This window comes from Acomys russatus, chromosome 14 (genome assembly GCF_903995435.1).
Source record: "Acomys russatus chromosome 14, mAcoRus1.1, whole genome shotgun sequence".
Taxonomy (NCBI): Eukaryota; Metazoa; Chordata; class Mammalia; order Rodentia; family Muridae; genus Acomys; species Acomys russatus.
The window spans coordinates 36,302,574-36,320,163 of record NC_067150.1 but is presented as its reverse complement, the minus strand read 5'-3'; the positions used below and the strand labels follow the sequence as shown (position 1 = coordinate 36,320,163).

Sequence of the window (17,590 nt, the reverse complement as noted above, 5' to 3'; positions counted from 1 at the left end):
GAAAGTCAGGGTTCGGGTGTTACTGCTGGATGAATCGGACAGAAGAAACCAGGACCGTGACCTGCCATGGTTCCCTCACGTCCTGGGCACCTGAGAGGTGACCATGTCTGTGTCTGCATTTATAGTGAGAGAATAGATTGGTAGGCCACGGAGTCTTTGCTCATACCTGGCTAGTTTACGTTGCCTTAATGAGCGAAGCGTTGGCTGCCTGGGTGACGGAAGTGGCTGATGTGGGACTGGAAAGACAGTGTCCTTTCTGCCTTTTCTATGTGTCTGGACTGTCAGGTCCTATGGCCCATGGCCTGTTTTCCAGCCTTGTCTGTCTGCAGGTGCCCACCCAGCTGTATGTAGACTATGTTTATCTCTGTGTGCATGCATGTCAGGGCTGGTGTCTTTGTGTGTACCTACCTGTTAATGCTGATGTATTCCCCCCGCCCCCAGGGCACATTGAGTGTCTGTGTGTGCCTATGTGACAGGACCAGTGTATCCATGTGCCCTTGTGCTTGTAGTATTTGTACCCGTGTCAATATGAGCACCTGGATGGCTCTGTGTCACTAATTACAGTCTTTTTGGTTTTTCTAGACAGGGTTTCTCTATGTAGCCCTGGCTATCCTGGAACTTGCTCTGTAGACCATTCTGGTTTTGAACTCACAGAGAGATTCCACCCCACCCTCACCCCTGCCTCTGCCTCCCGAGGGCTGGGATTAAAGGCGTGCGCTGCTGCCACCACCCAGCTTCATTATGGTCTTTAGGCTCCTTACCCCTTTATGTCTCCATGTGTGTGTGGATGTGTCTCTGTGTGACTCTGAAAAAGCCTCATCCTAGGGTAGAATGAAAAGGGAAAGTGAACAGGAAGATAGGAGGGGCCGGCCACGTGGACAGGTGGCGTGTGGCCACGTTCCCTTGCCCGCTTGTGAAGAACCTTCTTTCCCTCTGTCTCCCATAATTTTTTTTTTTTTTTCAAAGACAAGGTCTTAAGCTGGGCGGTAGTGGTGCACGCCTTTAATCCCAGCACTCGGGAGGCAGAGGCAGGCAGATCTCTGTAAGTTTGAGGCCAGCCTGGTCTACAAAGTGAGTCCAGGACAGCCAAGGCTACCTAAAGAAACCCTGTCTGGAAAAACAAAACAAAACAAAACAAAGAGCCGGGCGTGGTGGCGCACGCCTTTAATCCCAGCACTCGGGAGGCAGAGATAGGCGAATCGCTGTGAGTTCGAGGCCAGCCTGGTCTACAAAGTGAGTCCAGGATGGCCAAGGCTACACAGAGAGACCCTGTCTCGAAAAACCAAAAAAAACAAAACAAAACAAAGATAGGGTCTCACTACATAGTCTTTTGCTAGCTAGCCTGAATCTCACTATGTAGCCCAGGCTGGCCTCAGATTCTGAGATCTGCCAGTCTCAGCCTCCAGAGTGCTGGGATTAAAGCTGTCCACCACCACACCTGGGTTCCCAAAGATCTTAAGGTTGTGGCTAGCCTCAGATGCCAGGCCTAGAGGCCCTAGTGTTCAACACACTCTGCCTCAAGCCACTTTTTTTTTTTTCTTTGAGATAGGCCTTGGCTGTCCTGGACTCGCTTTGTAGACCAGGCTGGCGTCAAACTCACAGCAATCCACCTGCCTCTGCCTTCCCCGTGCTGGGATTAAAGGCTGTGACACCACTGTGTCTCAGACTTATTCCTCATATTCTGCATCGCCTATTGTCCCTAGGAACGCCAGCGCCTAGAGACCATCCTGAACCTGTGTGCCGAGTACAGCCGAGCCGACGGGGGACCTGAGGCTGGGGAACTGCCCAGTATTGGAGAGGCCACCGCAGCACTGGCATTGGCAGGCAGGAGACCCTCGAGAGGCTTGGCAGGAGCCATAGTGGTTCCTGGGAGGAGCGGTGACGAGTCTGGAGGTGTCTCCCAGCGCCTGTGGGAGAGCATGGAGCGCTCAGATGAAGAAAATCTCAAAGAGGAGTGCAGTAGTACAGAGAGCACCCAGCAGGAGGTGAGGGGGCCATCAGCGGTGCCAGTGGGCGGTGCCAGCGGGCGGTGCCAGCACTGAAGGGGTAGTGAAAGGGTCAAGGTTTGAATGAGACCAGACGTGAAGAACTGTGGGGGCAAAGAGGAAAAGGAGGTGACCATGACTTTCCCAAGCTATAAATGTGCTTTTATGACTTGTCTTTCCGTGGGGCCTCACCCAACCTTGGCACTCCAGTAAATATTTTCCCTATAGCTGAGCTCCCCAGCTGGGAGGAAAGTAGCCTCTTGTTTTTAGTCTGGTTAACCCTTCCAAGTGCTTTGAGGAAATGCGTTATCTGCCCTGATAGTCTGATCTGGGAGGTTCTAGTCTTCTTCCACGGGCACTCTCTTCCTCTTCAGAATGAAGATGCTCCTGGCACGAAGCTCCAAGGAGAGGTGCTGGCCGTGGAAGAGGAGCGGGCTCAGGTTCTGGGGCGTGTAGAACAGCTGAAGGTCCGAGTGAAGGAGCTGGAACAGCAGCTGCAGGAGGCAGCCCGAGAGGTGAGGTGGCTGGGAGAAGTGCAGGCCCTGGGATGGGCACCCCTCCCATTCCCCCCGCCCATCCGCCCCTTGAGTTCCCTGCCTTGAGGGTCTTGTTGTCTGTGTCTAGGCTGAAATGGAGAGGGCACTGCTGCAGGGTGAGAGGGAGGCGGAGCGAGCATTGCTGCAGAAAGAACAAAGGGCAGTGGACCAGCTGCAGGAGAAGTTGGTGGCCTTGGAGACAGGCATCCAGAAGGAGAGGGACAAGGTAACCATACCCGATGACCAGTGGCCCAGAAGAGAAGGAGAAACGCCTTCCCTAGGGCTGTCCATCCCTCAGCATCTATCCTGCACACCAAGAGGTCTCTGTAGCCCTTCCAGGGACAGGGGGTCTTGTTCTCTGTTGAAGATAGGAGCTTGGACGGTACTGCCAGGGGCTGGGCTGGTGTCTGGGCTGTCACTTACCTAGATCTCTGTGCTACCGCTGGTTGCCTGGGTTGCTGTCAACTCTGGAGCCCGCGTGGTTCTTCTAGGAAGTGCCAAAGCCCTTTCTTGGGCAGTTGAGCACAGCCTGAAGGACAGACCGTTGCTGCTGGGGTTGGGGGGCGGGGCATGATTCAGGTTTGGGACCTACCCTGAGGAGAAACCTCCCTCCAGCATGCCTCAGGGGCGTAGGATGTGGTCTTTGGGAGATGGCCCACAGGCCTCTGTTTCCTATTATCAGGGTCTGCAGCCTCCCATCCCAGATGGTCCCAGCTCTGCCCCTGCCCCTTTCAGATTGCCTGCCAGTCTTCAGGGGCTGCTCCGTCCCACAGGGGTTATGCCAGCCATGTCCAGGATGCCCAACTGCGTGCCCAAAGCCCTGAAGTGGAGAGGGCTCATCTATGTCTGGATTTGACAGTATTTTTCTAAGAGGTTTACTTCTTCTGGATTATTTTTTTGAGACTTTTCTTCCTTTTGTTCTCAATTTTGAGGATCTTAAAATTTTGTTGCCCCCACTCCTTTTTTTTTTTTTTTTTAAATGGAGCTTTTGGCTCTGGCCCCCAAAACCACACTCCCAGATTCTGTGCCAGATTAACCATATGCTTGCCGACCAGGCCTGCACTAACGCCCCATCTAATCACTGTCCTGGGTTCTCCGCATGCCCTAACTGCCAGGCCACCCAGGCAGGGCTGAGTCATGCCAGCTTTACTAACTCCCATGGGTGCCTTTGTGCCCCTGGCCTCTCCCCTCTAATGTTGCCCCCCTTTTCTTGGCGTGGGACCCCATTATCAGAAAAGAACTGGCAGGAAGGCACAGCTAAACTTTGCTTGGTGGAACACTGGCAGGAGGCGTATGAGGGTGGGTGGGTGCGTGCGGGCTTGAGTGCCTGCATCTTGGTGGAGGTACTCATAGCCAAAGAGCTGCTCTGCCCAAACAGCGCCTCCTACTGGAATGATCTGGGCTGCTGTTTCCAGAATGTTTGCAGCTAGCTCCCTGAAGGGCAGAGGTTTTGAGGTGGAGTGAGCTATTTGTCCCTCCTGCCTAGCCCTCAGAAGCTGAGTGATAAGGAGGCCCGCGTGTGGGCTCGGACAAGGCCTTTCTGCCTACTGAGTGGTTACCCATCCTTGCTTCCCTGAACTCCGATGGTCCCCTCCCTCCTCCTATTCTTGGAGGCCACCTAGAACACTGGATAATTTAAAGGCAGAGGTGGCTAGACCTCAGGACTAGCCCAATCAAGGTCTGGGATGGGTAGGTGAGCTGGGCAGGTGCAGTTTACGGTATAGTTTTAGCGGTAAGCTGTTCCACAAGTAACCTGGCTAGCCTCTCTTAACAGAGATTGCCCAGAGGCCTGGACTTTGCCTTCCCTCCGGTCCAGGTGTTTGAGGTGTGATGGTGAAAGTGGTAGCGGTGGTGGTGATGGTGATCATGGTGGTGTTGGGAAGGTTCCCTTGACTTTCCCTTCCAGCTGCCAGCCCATGGCCCCACTCTGCCTTTGGAATCAGTAATCACAGTTTCTCCTCTGCCTGTCCTTCCGAGGGGTGACTCACCAACTCCTCCCCTCGTCCCCCTTTCCGCCCTCAGAGGTGTCATCTCGCCCCAGACAGAGCCATCCACCTCCTCTGTGTATCCACTCCTGGGGCTCCTATTACCATGGCAACGGGCCGAACTAATTGCAGCCCTCATCCCTACTGAAGTTCAGCCTGCTTTGCTGGCACCCCACCCCCACCCTGGGCAGGAGGGGAGGGAGGCCTTGGGGGTTGGGCTGAGGTCCCCTTGCCTCACCGCTGTAACTCTAACTCTAACGTCTTGAGCTCCTCGGTTACTCTCAACTCCTGGATTTAACCCTTCCCGCTACTCCCATTTTCCCCAGGGTTAAATTTTGGTCTCGGGACAGTGGTAGAGTTCGAGGCTCTCTGTTCTTGCCATGTTGCGTCAGCTGACTTTGGTTTGGAGCGGAAATGAAAGGTCCAGTCTTAGGACCCGCCTAAACATTTCTAAAGGGACCAACATTTCCACCCTGCCCCCACACTTCTGCCTTTGTTACACCGTCCCCTGCCCTGCGTCCTGTCTTACACCTCCGCTCCTTTCCTCTTGCCTCCCACGTGCCCTCCTTCTTCTCCTGCTCTCTTCCGTCTCGGTGCTTGCCCCTGACCCCTTACTCCCGGTGTACCCCTGTGCCCACCCCTGCCCCCCTCGCTGGGCCGGAGTTGAGGAGTGTGTGTTCTCTCTCCCCTGTGCCCCGCCTCCCTCCCCTCCCGCCGACCAGGAGAGGGCGGAGCTGGCCGCGGGACGGAGGCACCTGGAGGCCCGCCAGGCGCTCTACGCCGAGCTCCAGACGCAGCTCGATAACTGCCCCGAGTCAGTGCGGGAACAGTTACAGGAGCAGCTGAGAAGGGTCAGTTCCACCAGCCCCCTCCCCCGGCCCCCGTGGGCCACCGCCCAGACCGAAGACAGGAGAGCGGTGGGGCAGGACCGCCTGGCCCCTGCAATACTTGCCGGACACCAGGGTCGGTGCAGTGGCTTGGAAGGGGACCGGCAAGGTTGGGCGGGGATCAGCGCTGCAGACCTTGGTGTCGGCGGAAAGGGCTCAGCTAAATGAACAGAGGGAGTTGGGCGGTGGGGCCACGTCCTTCCCTAGTTTCCCCGGGTCCAACGCCGCCCCCCCCCCCGACAACCGCCCCCATAACTCATGGCTCTGTGGCCTGGCCTGCCTGGCCCAGAGTGGTTTTGAGAGTATCCCCCACCCAACTGCGATGTCGCTGTCGTTGAAGGAGGCAGATGCTCTAGAGACTGAGACAAAGCTCTTTGAGGACCTGGAGTTCCAGCAGCTGGAGCGAGAGAGTCGAGTGGAGGAGGAGAGGGAGCTGGCCGGCCAGGGACTGCTGCGGAGCAAGGCTGAGCTGCTGCGCAGCGTGACCAAGAGGAAGGTGTGCATAATACTGCCGTGGGGCAGGATGGAGGAGGCTAGTGACCCCGGGGTAGAATCACAGCCTGACTTACAAAAGTTAACCACACAAAAAGACTCTCAGTGAAAGTGAAGGCGAGCAATATGCAAAGGCGGAACAGAGTGTGATGGTGGACAGGGCTCAGCAAGGATAGCTAGGTTTGTCCAGGAATGGAGAGTAGAGACGGAGGACGAGACTGTAGCCGAGGTGCCCTTGGTTGTCTTATGGTATTGGAGAGCCGGCCCAGGGCCTCCTGTGTGCTAAGCACCTATCTGGCATTGGGCTATATCTCCATCCCTCCCCACAGCCTCTAGAACAGTAGGGTGTGCAGGGATACACACAGAGACCTCAGATCTGGATGCTAGCCTAGCTCCAGCTCAGGGGTGACTCTTTACAAAGTGAGAAGATGGTCAGTTCTGATTTGCTGCAGCTGTAGAGCTCAGCCAGACCAGCCATGGACAGTGACAGAGGAAGGGGGCATGTGTTACAGGAAAGGGTTAGGGAGGTGGCCTACGTGATGCCCGAGTCTGTGACTGATACCCATGTCAAAGGCCCATAGACCGTTTGCTCATGTGCAGTTTCCTGGCTAGAGTGAGTGTAGGAGGTGAGGACAGTGAGGTCTGGGGAGGGGGGGTTCGCATGTGAGCTGGGGGCTTGCAGGCCATCCTGGTAAGAGAGAGCCCCGGATATCATAAATCTAGACCCCTGGTTTCCTTCCCTGAGCTATTTGGGGACTGGAGAGGTGGCTCGGCAGTTAAGAGCACTGGCTGCTCTTCCAGAGGACCCACATTAGGTTCCTATAGTCCCCAGGGGATCCAACACCTTTTCTCACCTTCCCTGGCTCCCGTACACACGTGGTACACAGCCATACACCCAGACACACAAATGTAGGTGAAAGAAAGGAAATAAGTATGTTTTTTTAAATGTACCTATTGCTCTGATATAAGATACAGGAAAGAAGAAAGCTGTTCCCCAGGCTCACGTGGCAGGTACCCTATTAGGACCATCCCTTGGGTCCTCTCATGTTGTACTTGGAGTACTGCCTCATCTTATAGGCCGGTCACTGGGACTCAGGAACTAGCTGTTTGCACAGAACCTTCCAGCATACGAACGTCAGAGTCGGGGTCTGCTGTGCCGCACGTGGTCCGGGTTGGCATTTCTTCATCGCTCTTCCTCTTTGCCTGCGGAGAATGCGGCCAGCAGCTCCAGATTAGCCGGCCTAGCCTTGTCCAGCCCTTGCACCTGTACCTGCAGAGTCCCTTTGGGCTGTGTCTTCCCTGGAACACTACTTATCTGTCCACTATGGTTCAGAGTGGTTGAGGAAGCTGGCCTTGGAATCCCAGGGAGCTGGTTCCAGTAGGACTGGAGGTCTCACTAGCTACCATCCTAGCTCCTAAAATGGCTGTGTTCTCATCTCTAGAAGAGGCATAGGGGCCCCTGCTGCATGAGATTAGATGAAGTGACAGATAAAACCACTCTACAGCACCCCCAAGTCTTCCCACGGTCCCACTAAGTGGCGGCTGCCACTGTGAGAATTCCTGTCTGCTGTTTCCGGGTTTGTTTGTTTGTTTTTTGTTGGTGTGTGTGTGTGTGTGTGTGTGTGTGTGTGTGTGTGTTGACTCCCAAGTTGAGGATAGCTCCCTTCGTGCCTCCTCCTGTGTACTGTTCCCTAAGAGTGATGGTTGAACACTACCTGAGATTAATCCAATATATTTTTGCCTAGCTCTTATCTTTTCCCCTAAAAATATTTTTATTTTCTTTTAGCACATGATCGTTGAGCCAGGTACTGTGCTAAGCCCCCTTGGGGTTGTGGGGACAGAAATGACACTGGTCTTGCACCTGGTCTTACAGAAAGGGCGGGGCAATGGTGGAGACACAGTCACAGATCACAGTAAGGCAAAGGTGGGTGGATATAGACTAACGTGAATGCCTGGGCAGGAGCACGGAAATGGAATGGCAGGCAAAGAAGGCTTTGGGGAGGAGGAGGAGGTGGTGGTACCCAGCCTGGCCTTGGAGGAGGAGCCTCGGAATAGTGGAAAAGACCAGGATGGCGCTCCTGGGCCGAAAGTGACAGATGAGTACTAGGAAGTCTACAGTGTCCCAGCTTAGAGTACATGGATGGACAAGCAGGCAGGGCACCGTAATGCTGGGCAAGGAGTGTGTGTGTGTGAAGAGCCACTGAAAGGTTTTGAGGAGATGGGTAATCTGGCCTCGTTGCGGTCTTGTTTGTTTGTTCTGTTTTGTTTTCATGTTTATTTTATCTGAACGGGTGTTTTGCCCACGTGTGTGTCTGTACACACCACATGTGTTTTGGGTCCCCTGGGACTGGAGTTAGAGGAAGTTGTAAGCTGCTGTCCGGGTGCTGGGAACTGAGTCTAGGTCGTCTGGAAGAGCGGCCAGTGCGCTTAGCCCCTCAGCCATCTCTGCAGCCCTTGAATGCTGAGTTCTTTAAGTTACTGAAGAGCCAGTGCTGTGGTCCCCACTCGGTTCTAAGGATGTGTCCCAGTTTCTCTGGTGAAAAGGCAAGAAGAGTGCTTGAGCCCAGGAGTTCAAGCCCAGGCCAAGGAGCGTGAGACCTCTTCTCAAAACCAAAGGAAAAGTGGGGCATGGTGATTTTAGAACTCAGGAGCCTGAGGCAAGAGGATTGCCATGAGTTCAAGGCTTGCCTAGACTCCAAAGTCAGTTTAAGGCCAGCCTGGGCTACAGAGTATGTTAAAGCAAGCCTAGACTGAACTGTGACCTTAAAGCCAGTTTGGATTATATAGGAAGACTGAAGAACCAAGACCAAGCCAAAAAAAAAAAAAAAAAAAACCCAAATAATAATGGAATTATTTTTTAGGATGGTTAGGAAATTCAGATATGCAAATAAGGTTCAAAGTTTATTTTAGGAAGACTTGTGGATATGTAGAGTAGATCTAAAGATTGTGAGAAAGCCGGCAAAGCCCGGCAGGAAGAAGAGAGCCTGGATTCCAGTGATGGCAGAGGGGGATGGGCAGGGGCACTGGGGGTGCAGGGGGGGCCTAACTGTGCAATGTCACCAAGTTTTGGGAGCCATTGGCTATGGGGTTAGGAAATAGAGACTAGGGGATTGGTTTCATGAGGCCTGATGACACTGGGGCCACTGGGTAAGGGAGGGAGGGAGGAACAAGAGAAAAGAACTGGCCTTGTTGGCCAGAATTCTCCTGGGGTGAGTTAAGGCCAAGCAGGAGAGAGTGGCAGTTACCTTCACAGCGTCCTGGGTCTCTGGACAGAAGAATCAGACAGGCTGTGGCCTGAGTTATGTCCCTCTAGGGCCTGATCTCATCCCGTTTCCTCAGGAGCGCCTAGCTGTACTGGACAGTCAGGCTGGGCAGATCCGGGCCCAAGCAGTACAGGAGTCAGAGCGTCTGGCCCGCGACAAAAATGCCGCCCTGCAGCTACTGCAAAAGGTAGTCAGCCTTGGGGCCTGAGGGGCTGGGAGTGGGTAAGGGGAGGTGAGAACAGAAAGTCAGGGTGGGATTGCCAGTGCGAGAGTAGGGGTGTGGACCCTCACCGGGTTCCTTCCTCACTCCCGCTCCTTTGTCTCTGACCCCGCCATGTCTCTGACCCTGCTGTTCTGGGCTCTAGGAGAAGGAGAAGCTGACTGTGCTGGAGAGGAGGTATCATTCACTCACAGGCGGAAGGCCTTTTCCGAAGACCACCTCCACCCTCAAAGAGGTAAACCCCCCTCCCCCCAGCTCTAGGCTCAGGGGTGGCTCCTGAGAGGCTCCAGAGCATGGTGTGGCACCTTCGAGTACAGGGCACCTCCTAAACTGGAAAGATCTGAAGAGGAAGGCCCTGGGGGCTGGCCTTTAGCCCTCCACGGCCAGCAGCCTTTTAGTTGCCTTTGGAACCTCACCCTTTTGGGTGGCTGAGTATATGTGAGAGACCCAGGGGCCTAGGTGGGGTGATGGAGAGCTCAGAATTTAGTAAGGTACATGACTGGGTGGCCCTACCTTGAAGAGGATACGGGGTCTAGAGCGCCTTACCTTGGAACACCTGGGCATCAGTCTGGAGCTAGGGCTTTCAGCTTAGCAGTGGGCCTTGAACTGAATGGTTCTTCCCCCAAATCTTTACGTCTGGTGTGGAAAGTCCAGTCAGGACGTGTTGGTTGCCTGACCTTTCTTCTTCTCTGTGTCACTGTCCACACACTTTAGGTCTGGGCCAGGGTAGATGAGCTGAGCATTAGGATGGGGCACCTCTCACCTTGTGTCCTCTTATAGGCTCAGCTCCTCATCTCCGAGTCCTCAGAGATGGGGCTGGAGACCACGGCTCTGGGCCTGTCCCCAAGGTCTTCTCAGGCCGGGCCCTCCTCTGTTTCCTTAACCCCTCCTGCTTCCACTCAGCTCTGTCCCAAAGCACAAGAGGTAACCCAGTTGACTGCGTGCTCTGCTTTGCCCGCTGCCTGCCTGCCTGCCCGCCCGCCACACTCCTGCCTCCAGTTCTTCCCAGGGAGGGCTGAAGGGCACGTGGCTTATCCTTTGAGAGGTTATGCGGAGGGTATCATCATGTCATTTGCAGAGTGCCTAGGCAGCCCTGGCAAAATAATCGCACTGATTTGCATTTTAATTTGCATATAATCTGCATGCCATTCTCTAGTGTTCCCAACATGCTCCACTCTGGCCCGGCGTCCTTTTTCCTTGAGCCGAGAAGACAGTCTAGTCTGTCTCTGGGGCTAAATTGGGCACCCTGACTAGGCAGCCTACGGATCTTCGCTTTGGTGACGCTCCATGTGGATAACCAGCACCCACACAACCTCAGGGCTTAAGGACAGGTGATGGAGAACCATAGACCCTGTGCTCCGACCTCTAGGGAAGTGGGCTGACATCTTTCCATGACCAGTGGGCCCGTTTTTATGCTGGGACAGAAGCTGCTGTCTGCTAAGGCCAGACCTGTTTCTCAGAGCTTGTCTTGCTTAGGCCTCTCCACTACTCCTGCTCCTGCTCTGATGGTCGTCCCCTGGGGACCTCAGGGGACACGGTGACTAGTGCTTAATGCTGCCTGTGTGTGCCCAATCGGGGATGCCCAGTGTGATAGAGGCAGAAGGGCTCTGGGATCTAGATTCTACTTTTCATTGGGCTTTTGGAAGGGCCTTCTCTGGGGTCAATTTACAGATGGTTATGTTGGGTCTCCTGGGGCAGCCACTATTTCTTTGGTTTTTTGTTTTGTTTTGTTTTGTTTCTTTTTTTTAAAGATTTGCTTATTTATTATTAATGTATATAGTGCTCTGCCTGCATGTACACCTGTGGCCAGAAGAGGGCACCAGATCTCATTATAGATGGTTGTGAGCCATCATGTGGTTGCTGGGGATTGAGCTCAGGACCTCTGGAAGAGCAGTCAGTGCTCTTAACCTCTGAGCCGTCTCTGCAGCCCCCCTGCCTGCCCCTTGCAAGCCCACTTTCTTCACAGCCACTGTGGCCATAGTTGGCTACTGAGTAACCCTCCCCCTCTCTGGATTCTGCATCGACATGAAGTGATGACTCTAGCCTGGCATGGAGTGTGGGGTGTCGAATACTCGGTTGAAACTCTTTATGTCTTCTCTGTCTCCCACGCTGGGCACCCTGGGAGTATGTGAGCCTGGCTCAGGTTCTCCGGCTGTTCTCTTGCTTGGACCCCTATGTGTCTGCTACCTGCCCCAACAGGCTCCCCCAGTCCCTGCCTGACAGCAAGGTATCAGCCACAGAGTGTGCCTACCTATGCCCAAGGACGTCAGTTGCCTCTCAGCCTGAGTGGGGGCCAGAGGCAAACAGGTTCTTCACTTGGCATCATTGGAGGTTGAACGTGGTTCATTTTCTTCCATGGGACTTTGGGAGCTCTCCTCAGCACCTCATGGTCTGGGAGGGATAAACCCGGCCTCCTGATCTCCAAGGAGAGAATCCTGGTGAGAGAATGCTCTCTCTCTCCTAGGGTTTGGTCTCCCTCTGTGCTCTGACCCTTCCCCTCCCCAGTGGTCAGGGCTCATCTCTTGGGTTCTACTCCCATTAACCTTTTATATTCCCTCCCATGGCTGTCCTTCTCCCAAGTACGTGACACTTGAGCAGCTAAAAGCGATGTGGGGCGCCTCGCCCATGCCCCCCACCCCTTCGCCAGGCCCGCCTTCCTGGGCTTCTGCCACCCAGGATCTGGTTCCCATCACCCGCCTTCCTCCCATGCCGCCCTCCTCTTCCTTCACTTCCATCATGCCTTCATCTAAGGTTGGTGGCCTGTGTGTCCTTGCCACCCCCCGTTTTCACGGCTGCTGTGACTGTGTTGCCCCTGCTCCCTGGCCTCTGTGTTCTAAGCTAGTTGAGGGCCTAGGGCTGTGCTTGATGCCTGCAGGTGCTGGCTGCCTGGCTGCTGGTGTAGCTCAAGTCTGTACTCTGGAACTTGTGCCCTGACTGTTTTCTCTTTGCTCTTAGCACACTTAGTGCAATTGTTGTCTCACTGTTTTTCTCTTCCTTCTCCTCACGCTCTCTCCCGCTCCTTTCTCCCTCCCTTCCCATTTCCCCTGACATGGCCTCCCTTTGCCTTCCCTTCCTCGTCTTCTTTCTCTTCCTCCTATCTCTACCCCTCCTGTCTTGGCCCTTCCTCTCCCTCCCTGTCCCCCCCCCCCAACCCCCACCCCACCCCTCCAGATGGAGAAGCTGCTGCTCCCTGCTGTAGACTTAGAGCAGTGGTACCAAGAGCTGATGGCCGGGCTGGGGACTGGCCTTGCTGCAGCCTCCCCTCGCTCCTCTCCCCCACCTCTGCCTGTCAAAGCTTCTCGTCAGCTGCAGGTAACCTTCACTGCCTGCTCTGAGCACCTGCTGCCAATCCTTTAGGCACAATGCATACCTAGGGTCATGCGGTTAGCCCAGCAGGGCAAGGAGGCTCCTCTGGGCCCAGAGGGGGAAACAAAGGTCTTTTCTTGGGCAGCCATCTGACCATTCTAGTGCTTTGTGTGTCTGGGGTGGGAATGGGCCACCACCTCAGTCCAAGGGGGTCAAGATTGACTGACCGGTCCGGGGCATGGTGGCACACAGCTTTAATCCCAGCATTTGGGAGGCAGAGGTAGGTGGCTCCATGTGAGTTCAAGGCCAGCCTGGTCTATAAAGTGAGTCCAGGACAGCCAAGGCTACACAGAGAAACCCTGTCTCAAAAAACAAAACAAAAACAAAAAAAGACTGACCAGTGGGGAGGGAGTTTTCTCCAGAGTTGCTCACTCAGACTAGGGGCTTGACATGCCCGTGGTCCTGTTGCAGTTAGGACTGGTGTGACCTAGGGAAGCTGCTGGCATTTTGTTCTCCCCATCTTCCCAGGGGTAACTTGGAGGCAGAAAAGAGTGCAGGTTCTCTGAAGTAACAGTGACCTGTGTGACCACCATCATATCTGAGTGTCCAGCAGTCTGCCAACTAAGGGAGGAAAGGGTACTCGTGTGGTCTTCCACCAAACTTTGCTCCACTAATGGGCCTTAGGGCTTATAGTTCCACCTTCAAACTTAGGTCTTCAGTGGAGGGGCTGTACCTCTGAGGCTGTGACCTCAGCGAACATCCTCTAGTCCCTTGGGGAGGATTTTGGTTCATGTAAACACGTGTGCTACTTCTGCTGGATGCCCAGCTGACTGGAGACTTCCACAAATTTTGATACCTTGACTCCCCACCACAGGCTTTTGAGGTAGATGGTGCTAGCGCTCAGTGCACAGATCGAAGGCTGAGGCAATGGAGGAAAATAAAAGAGTCTCAGCCAAGCCACTCAGCTTAGAAGCAGTGTGGAGACTCAGAGCTCTCGATCTCGAGCAGATCGGACGCATGTCAGCGCCACGAGAGTTTGGTGGCTGCTTACTTAGGGTAGCTCTCTGCACTTTCCTTTACAGAGTAGAATGCCCAAGTGCAGGGTGGGGACGTATGTGGCCCAAGGCCACACAGTCTGTTACTGGCAGAGCTAGGAACAGGAGCCTGGCCTCCACTTAGTCTCCTACATGGCTCTGCCCAGCTGACACTGACTTCTTGTATGGGTCAGATCCAGGCTTGGGCTGGAGATGGGCTCAAGGAGGAAAGGCCTGGAAAGGAGGCTTGGCCACTGCGCTCAACCCTGTTGTCTGCTGGAGACAAGAAGGTCTGGGAGGCCCTGGGCCAGGGTGGTACCTTGGATTCTCAGCTGGGTTAGGTACCACGATGTGGCAGCCAGTGGGGAAGCTGGGGGATCACTGGGCAGTATCTTTCCTCTCCAGGTTTACCGTTCTAAGATGGATGGTGAGGCGGCCAGTCCCCTACCCCGGACCCGTAGCGGCCCTCTCCCCTCCTCCTCAGGCTCCTCATCCTCCTCTTCCCAGCTCAGCGTGGCTACCCTGGGCCGTAGTCCATCCCCAAAGGTCTGAGGACATACGTGGTGGTGGGGAATGGAGATAGGCATGTTGGGGTGGGGTGGGGTCTGCTGAACCCCAATACTAGTGCTCCTACATCTCCCCCACCCTAACCCCCAGAGTGCTCTGCTCGCCCAGAATGGCACCAGTAGCCTTCCTCGCAATCTGGCAGCCACGCTACAGGACATTGAGACCAAGCGCCAGCTGGCCCTGCAGCAGAAGGGTAAGTGGCTGTGATGCCATCCTGGCCCGTCCTTCATTCCCTGGACAGATCCTCTGTCACCTCACGCATGCTCAGCTCTCTCACAGGATTTGTTTCCTGCCATTGGGCTCAGGACAAGAGCAGAAATGGTCTCACAAAGATCTACCTGGGAGTTTTCAGAAGACCCCAGGGCCGGGATGAAGGGTCTGAGGACCTGTGACATCGTAGAGGGCCCATCCAATAAGGAGAAGCTGTTGTTGACCAAGTAGGGTCAACTTTGGAAGCAGCAGGGGTGGATGTGATGCTGGCTTAGAAATGTTAGCCCGAGATACTGGCTCTTCAGACGAGAGTCCTGTGCCTGTGTGTTTCAGTTGTTTTGAAAGCCCATGTCTGTGCCTCTCTCTCTCTCTTATCCCCTCTGTGTCTCTCTTCTGTACCCTCTACCCTGGCCCCCCAACACCAGTCGAGTTACCTCCTGCCGAGCCCCTCCCACCTGACGACCCAGCAGGTAGAGCATTGGTTCAGGACATTGCTTTGGCCAGGCAGCCCCTGCCCTGACATTAGCATGGTGTGTTCTGCCCAGGCTCCGCTGCCTGCGGGCATACCCCCCCCCCCCGGCCTCGCTGAGCTGGGGGTGCCTGACCAGCTTCCCTTCCTGTTGCCCTCGGCTGTGCTTCCCGGGCTCCTTGCTTTCTCTCCTGCTCTGGCCGCACTTGCTTCTGCATTGCTGGGGACCTGTACTATCCAAGGGTTCCCACTAGCTCCCTTCCTTCCTCCCCAGGAGACACGGTGGGGGTGCATGTGCCCCGCTCATCTGTACAGGCTTCTGTTGAGAGCTTGAACAGCTGACTGGCATGCTGCCTGGGCACAGCTAGGGCAGTTCTGGTGCCCTGTGTGTGCTCAGGCTACAGAAAGAGGCCTGAAGTCAGACTGTGGACACTGGTCTGCACAACCGCACAGTTGGCGAGGCCACGGCCTGGGGCTGTGGGAACTGCGAGGAAGCTGTGGAGCAGGGGCTGCTCTGTGTTAGCCTCTCCCGGCTTTGTCTCTGTCTGTGATGCTCCAGCGTCCCCTCCCCTGGCGAGTGAGGAGCTCACGGTGACTCCCACTGTCCCTCTCCTACAGGGCACCAAGTGATCGAGGAACAGCGGCGGCGGCTGGCTGAGCTAAAGCAGAAAGCTGCAGCGGAGGCTCAGTGCCAGTGGGATGCCTTGCATGGTGCAGCGCCCTTTTCAGCAGGCCCCTCTGGCTTCCCTGCACTCATGCACCATTCCATCCTGCACCACCTGCCAGCCGGCAGGGAGCGTGGGGAGGAGGGCGAACATGCTTACGACACCCTCAGCCTGGAGAGCTCCGACAGCATGGAGACCAGCATCTCAACAGGGGGCAACTCGGCCTGCTCTCCCGACAACATGTCCAGGTGCCTCCCACCTCCAGCCCTCTGCCCCTGCCACGTAACCCTGAGCTCGCTTGACGTGTGCTCTCTTCCCCTTCCCGTCCTAGTGCCAGTGGCCTGGACATGGGCAAGATTGAGGAAATGGAGAAGATGCTAAAGGAAGCTCACGCAGAGAAGAGCCGGCTCATGGAGTCCAGGGTGAGGCTGACTGGAGCCAGGAGGCAGCAGGTGGTGAGCACGGAGCTGCCCTCCGCCTTCCAGTGCCTGTGCTGTACCCCAAGCCCTTCCACCCGCATTAACTATACAGTGAAAGTCAGCATTTCTCAAAGTGGCATGGGAGGCTCAGGCAGGCTACAGCACCCCAGCCCTGTGGAACACAGGGCAGCTGTCACCTCGCCTAACCATGGGTTTCCTATAGGAGAGTGCCAGTCTTGTGCCCCATTCTGTAGACCTTGTGGGAACCTAAGGAGGAGGACTTTCTCCTTAGGGATACTTAAGAAAACAAAGTGAAGGCTTGAGATAGAGGACAGGGGGGGAAAAAAGCAAATATCTAAGCCAGGGCAGAAGTGTTGGCTGTGGGGACCTAGGGGTGGCTAATGCTCAAAAAAAGAGGGATCTAGGTTTATCCTGAACACAGATAGGTAGAGGAAATCAGTGCTTGGGTGGCAAGTGAAAGAAAGGGCCTGTAGAAGCTGTTCCATCACCGCATTTCCTCCTTCCTCCCTCCCCTCTTTCTTCCTTCCTGAAACAGAGGTCTGGATGGCCTCAGACTTCTTAGGTCAAGCAATGCCTTTTTTAAAAAACAAAAACCAGCCGGGTGTGGTGATGTGCATCTGTAATCCCAGCACTCAGAGAGCCAGAGGCAAGCGGAGCTCTGAGTTCGAGGCCAGCCTGGTCTACAAAGAGAGCCCACCAGGCTGGAAAGATAACTCAGTGGTTATGAGCACTGGCTGCTCTTTTTTTTTTTTTTTTTTTTTTAATTTATTCTTGTTACATCTCAATGGTTATCCCATCCCTTGTATCCTCCCATTCTTCCCTCCCTCCCATTTTCCCCTTATTCCCCTCCCTTATGACTGTTCCTGAGGGGGATTACCTCCCCCTGTATATGCTCATAGGGTATCAAGTCTCTTCTTGGTAACCTGCTGTCCTTCCTCTGAGTGCCACCAGGTCTCCCCTTCCAGGGGACATGGTCAAATGTGAGGCACCAGAGTGAGAAAGTCATATCCCACTCTCTACTCAACTGTGGAGAATGTTCTGACCATTGGCTAGATCTGGGTAGGGCTGGCTGCTCTTCCAGAGGTCCTGAGTTCAATTCCCAGCAACCACATGGCGGCACACACCCATCTATAATGAGATCTGGTGCCCTCTTCTGGCCTGCAGGTGTACATGCAGCTAGAACATTCATATACATAAAATAAATAAATAAAATTTAAAATTAGAGAGAGCCGGCGCATGCGCCCTGGACAGCCAGAGCTGTTATATAGAGAAACCCTGTCTCAGGGAGAAAAAAAAATCTGTATCGGCCAGGTATGGTGGTTCACAGCTTTGATTCTAGCACTTGGAGGGCAGAAGCAGGCACATTTCTGTGACTTTGAGGCCAGCCTGGTTTACATAGCGAATTCCAGGACAGCCAGGCCTATGCAAAGAAACCCTGTCTCAAACAGTCAAGAACCAACCACCAAACAAATAACAATAAAAATTCTGTCAGTCTTTTTTTTTTTTTTTTTTTTTTTTTTTTTTAAGATTT

At 54.6% G+C, this 17,590-nt stretch overlaps 1 protein-coding gene across 14 annotated transcripts in view; it reads left to right on the top strand.

Moving 5' to 3' along the window:
* The window catches only part of Phldb1 (pleckstrin homology like domain family B member 1), a 52,225-nt gene that overhangs the window by 23,722 nt on the left and 10,913 nt on the right, over nucleotides 1-17,590 (top strand). For 4 of the 14 annotated variants that reach the window (XM_051156306.1, XM_051156305.1, XM_051156303.1 and 1 more), the window contains 14 exons: nucleotides 1,704-1,985; nucleotides 2,360-2,500; nucleotides 2,610-2,747; nucleotides 5,229-5,357; nucleotides 5,734-5,889; nucleotides 9,225-9,335; nucleotides 9,514-9,603; nucleotides 10,149-10,292; nucleotides 11,949-12,119; nucleotides 12,540-12,680; nucleotides 14,114-14,254; nucleotides 14,366-14,468; nucleotides 15,573-15,867; nucleotides 15,951-16,074. In XM_051156306.1, the coding sequence (XP_051012263.1) occupies nucleotides 1,704-1,985; nucleotides 2,360-2,500; nucleotides 2,610-2,747; nucleotides 5,229-5,357; nucleotides 5,734-5,889; nucleotides 9,225-9,335; nucleotides 9,514-9,603; nucleotides 10,149-10,292; nucleotides 11,949-12,119; nucleotides 12,540-12,680; nucleotides 14,114-14,254; nucleotides 14,366-14,468; nucleotides 15,573-15,867; nucleotides 15,951-16,074 (2,166 nt within the window). Of the gene's footprint in view, nucleotides 1-1,703; nucleotides 1,986-2,359; nucleotides 2,501-2,609; nucleotides 2,748-5,228; nucleotides 5,358-5,733; nucleotides 5,890-9,224; nucleotides 9,336-9,513; nucleotides 9,604-10,148; nucleotides 10,293-11,948; nucleotides 12,120-12,539; nucleotides 12,681-14,113; nucleotides 14,255-14,365; nucleotides 14,469-14,910; nucleotides 15,025-15,572; nucleotides 15,868-15,950; nucleotides 16,075-17,590 lie in introns of those variants that run through there. The other 10 variants (XM_051156304.1, XM_051156308.1, XM_051156309.1 and 7 more) reach the window with 10 other exon arrangements.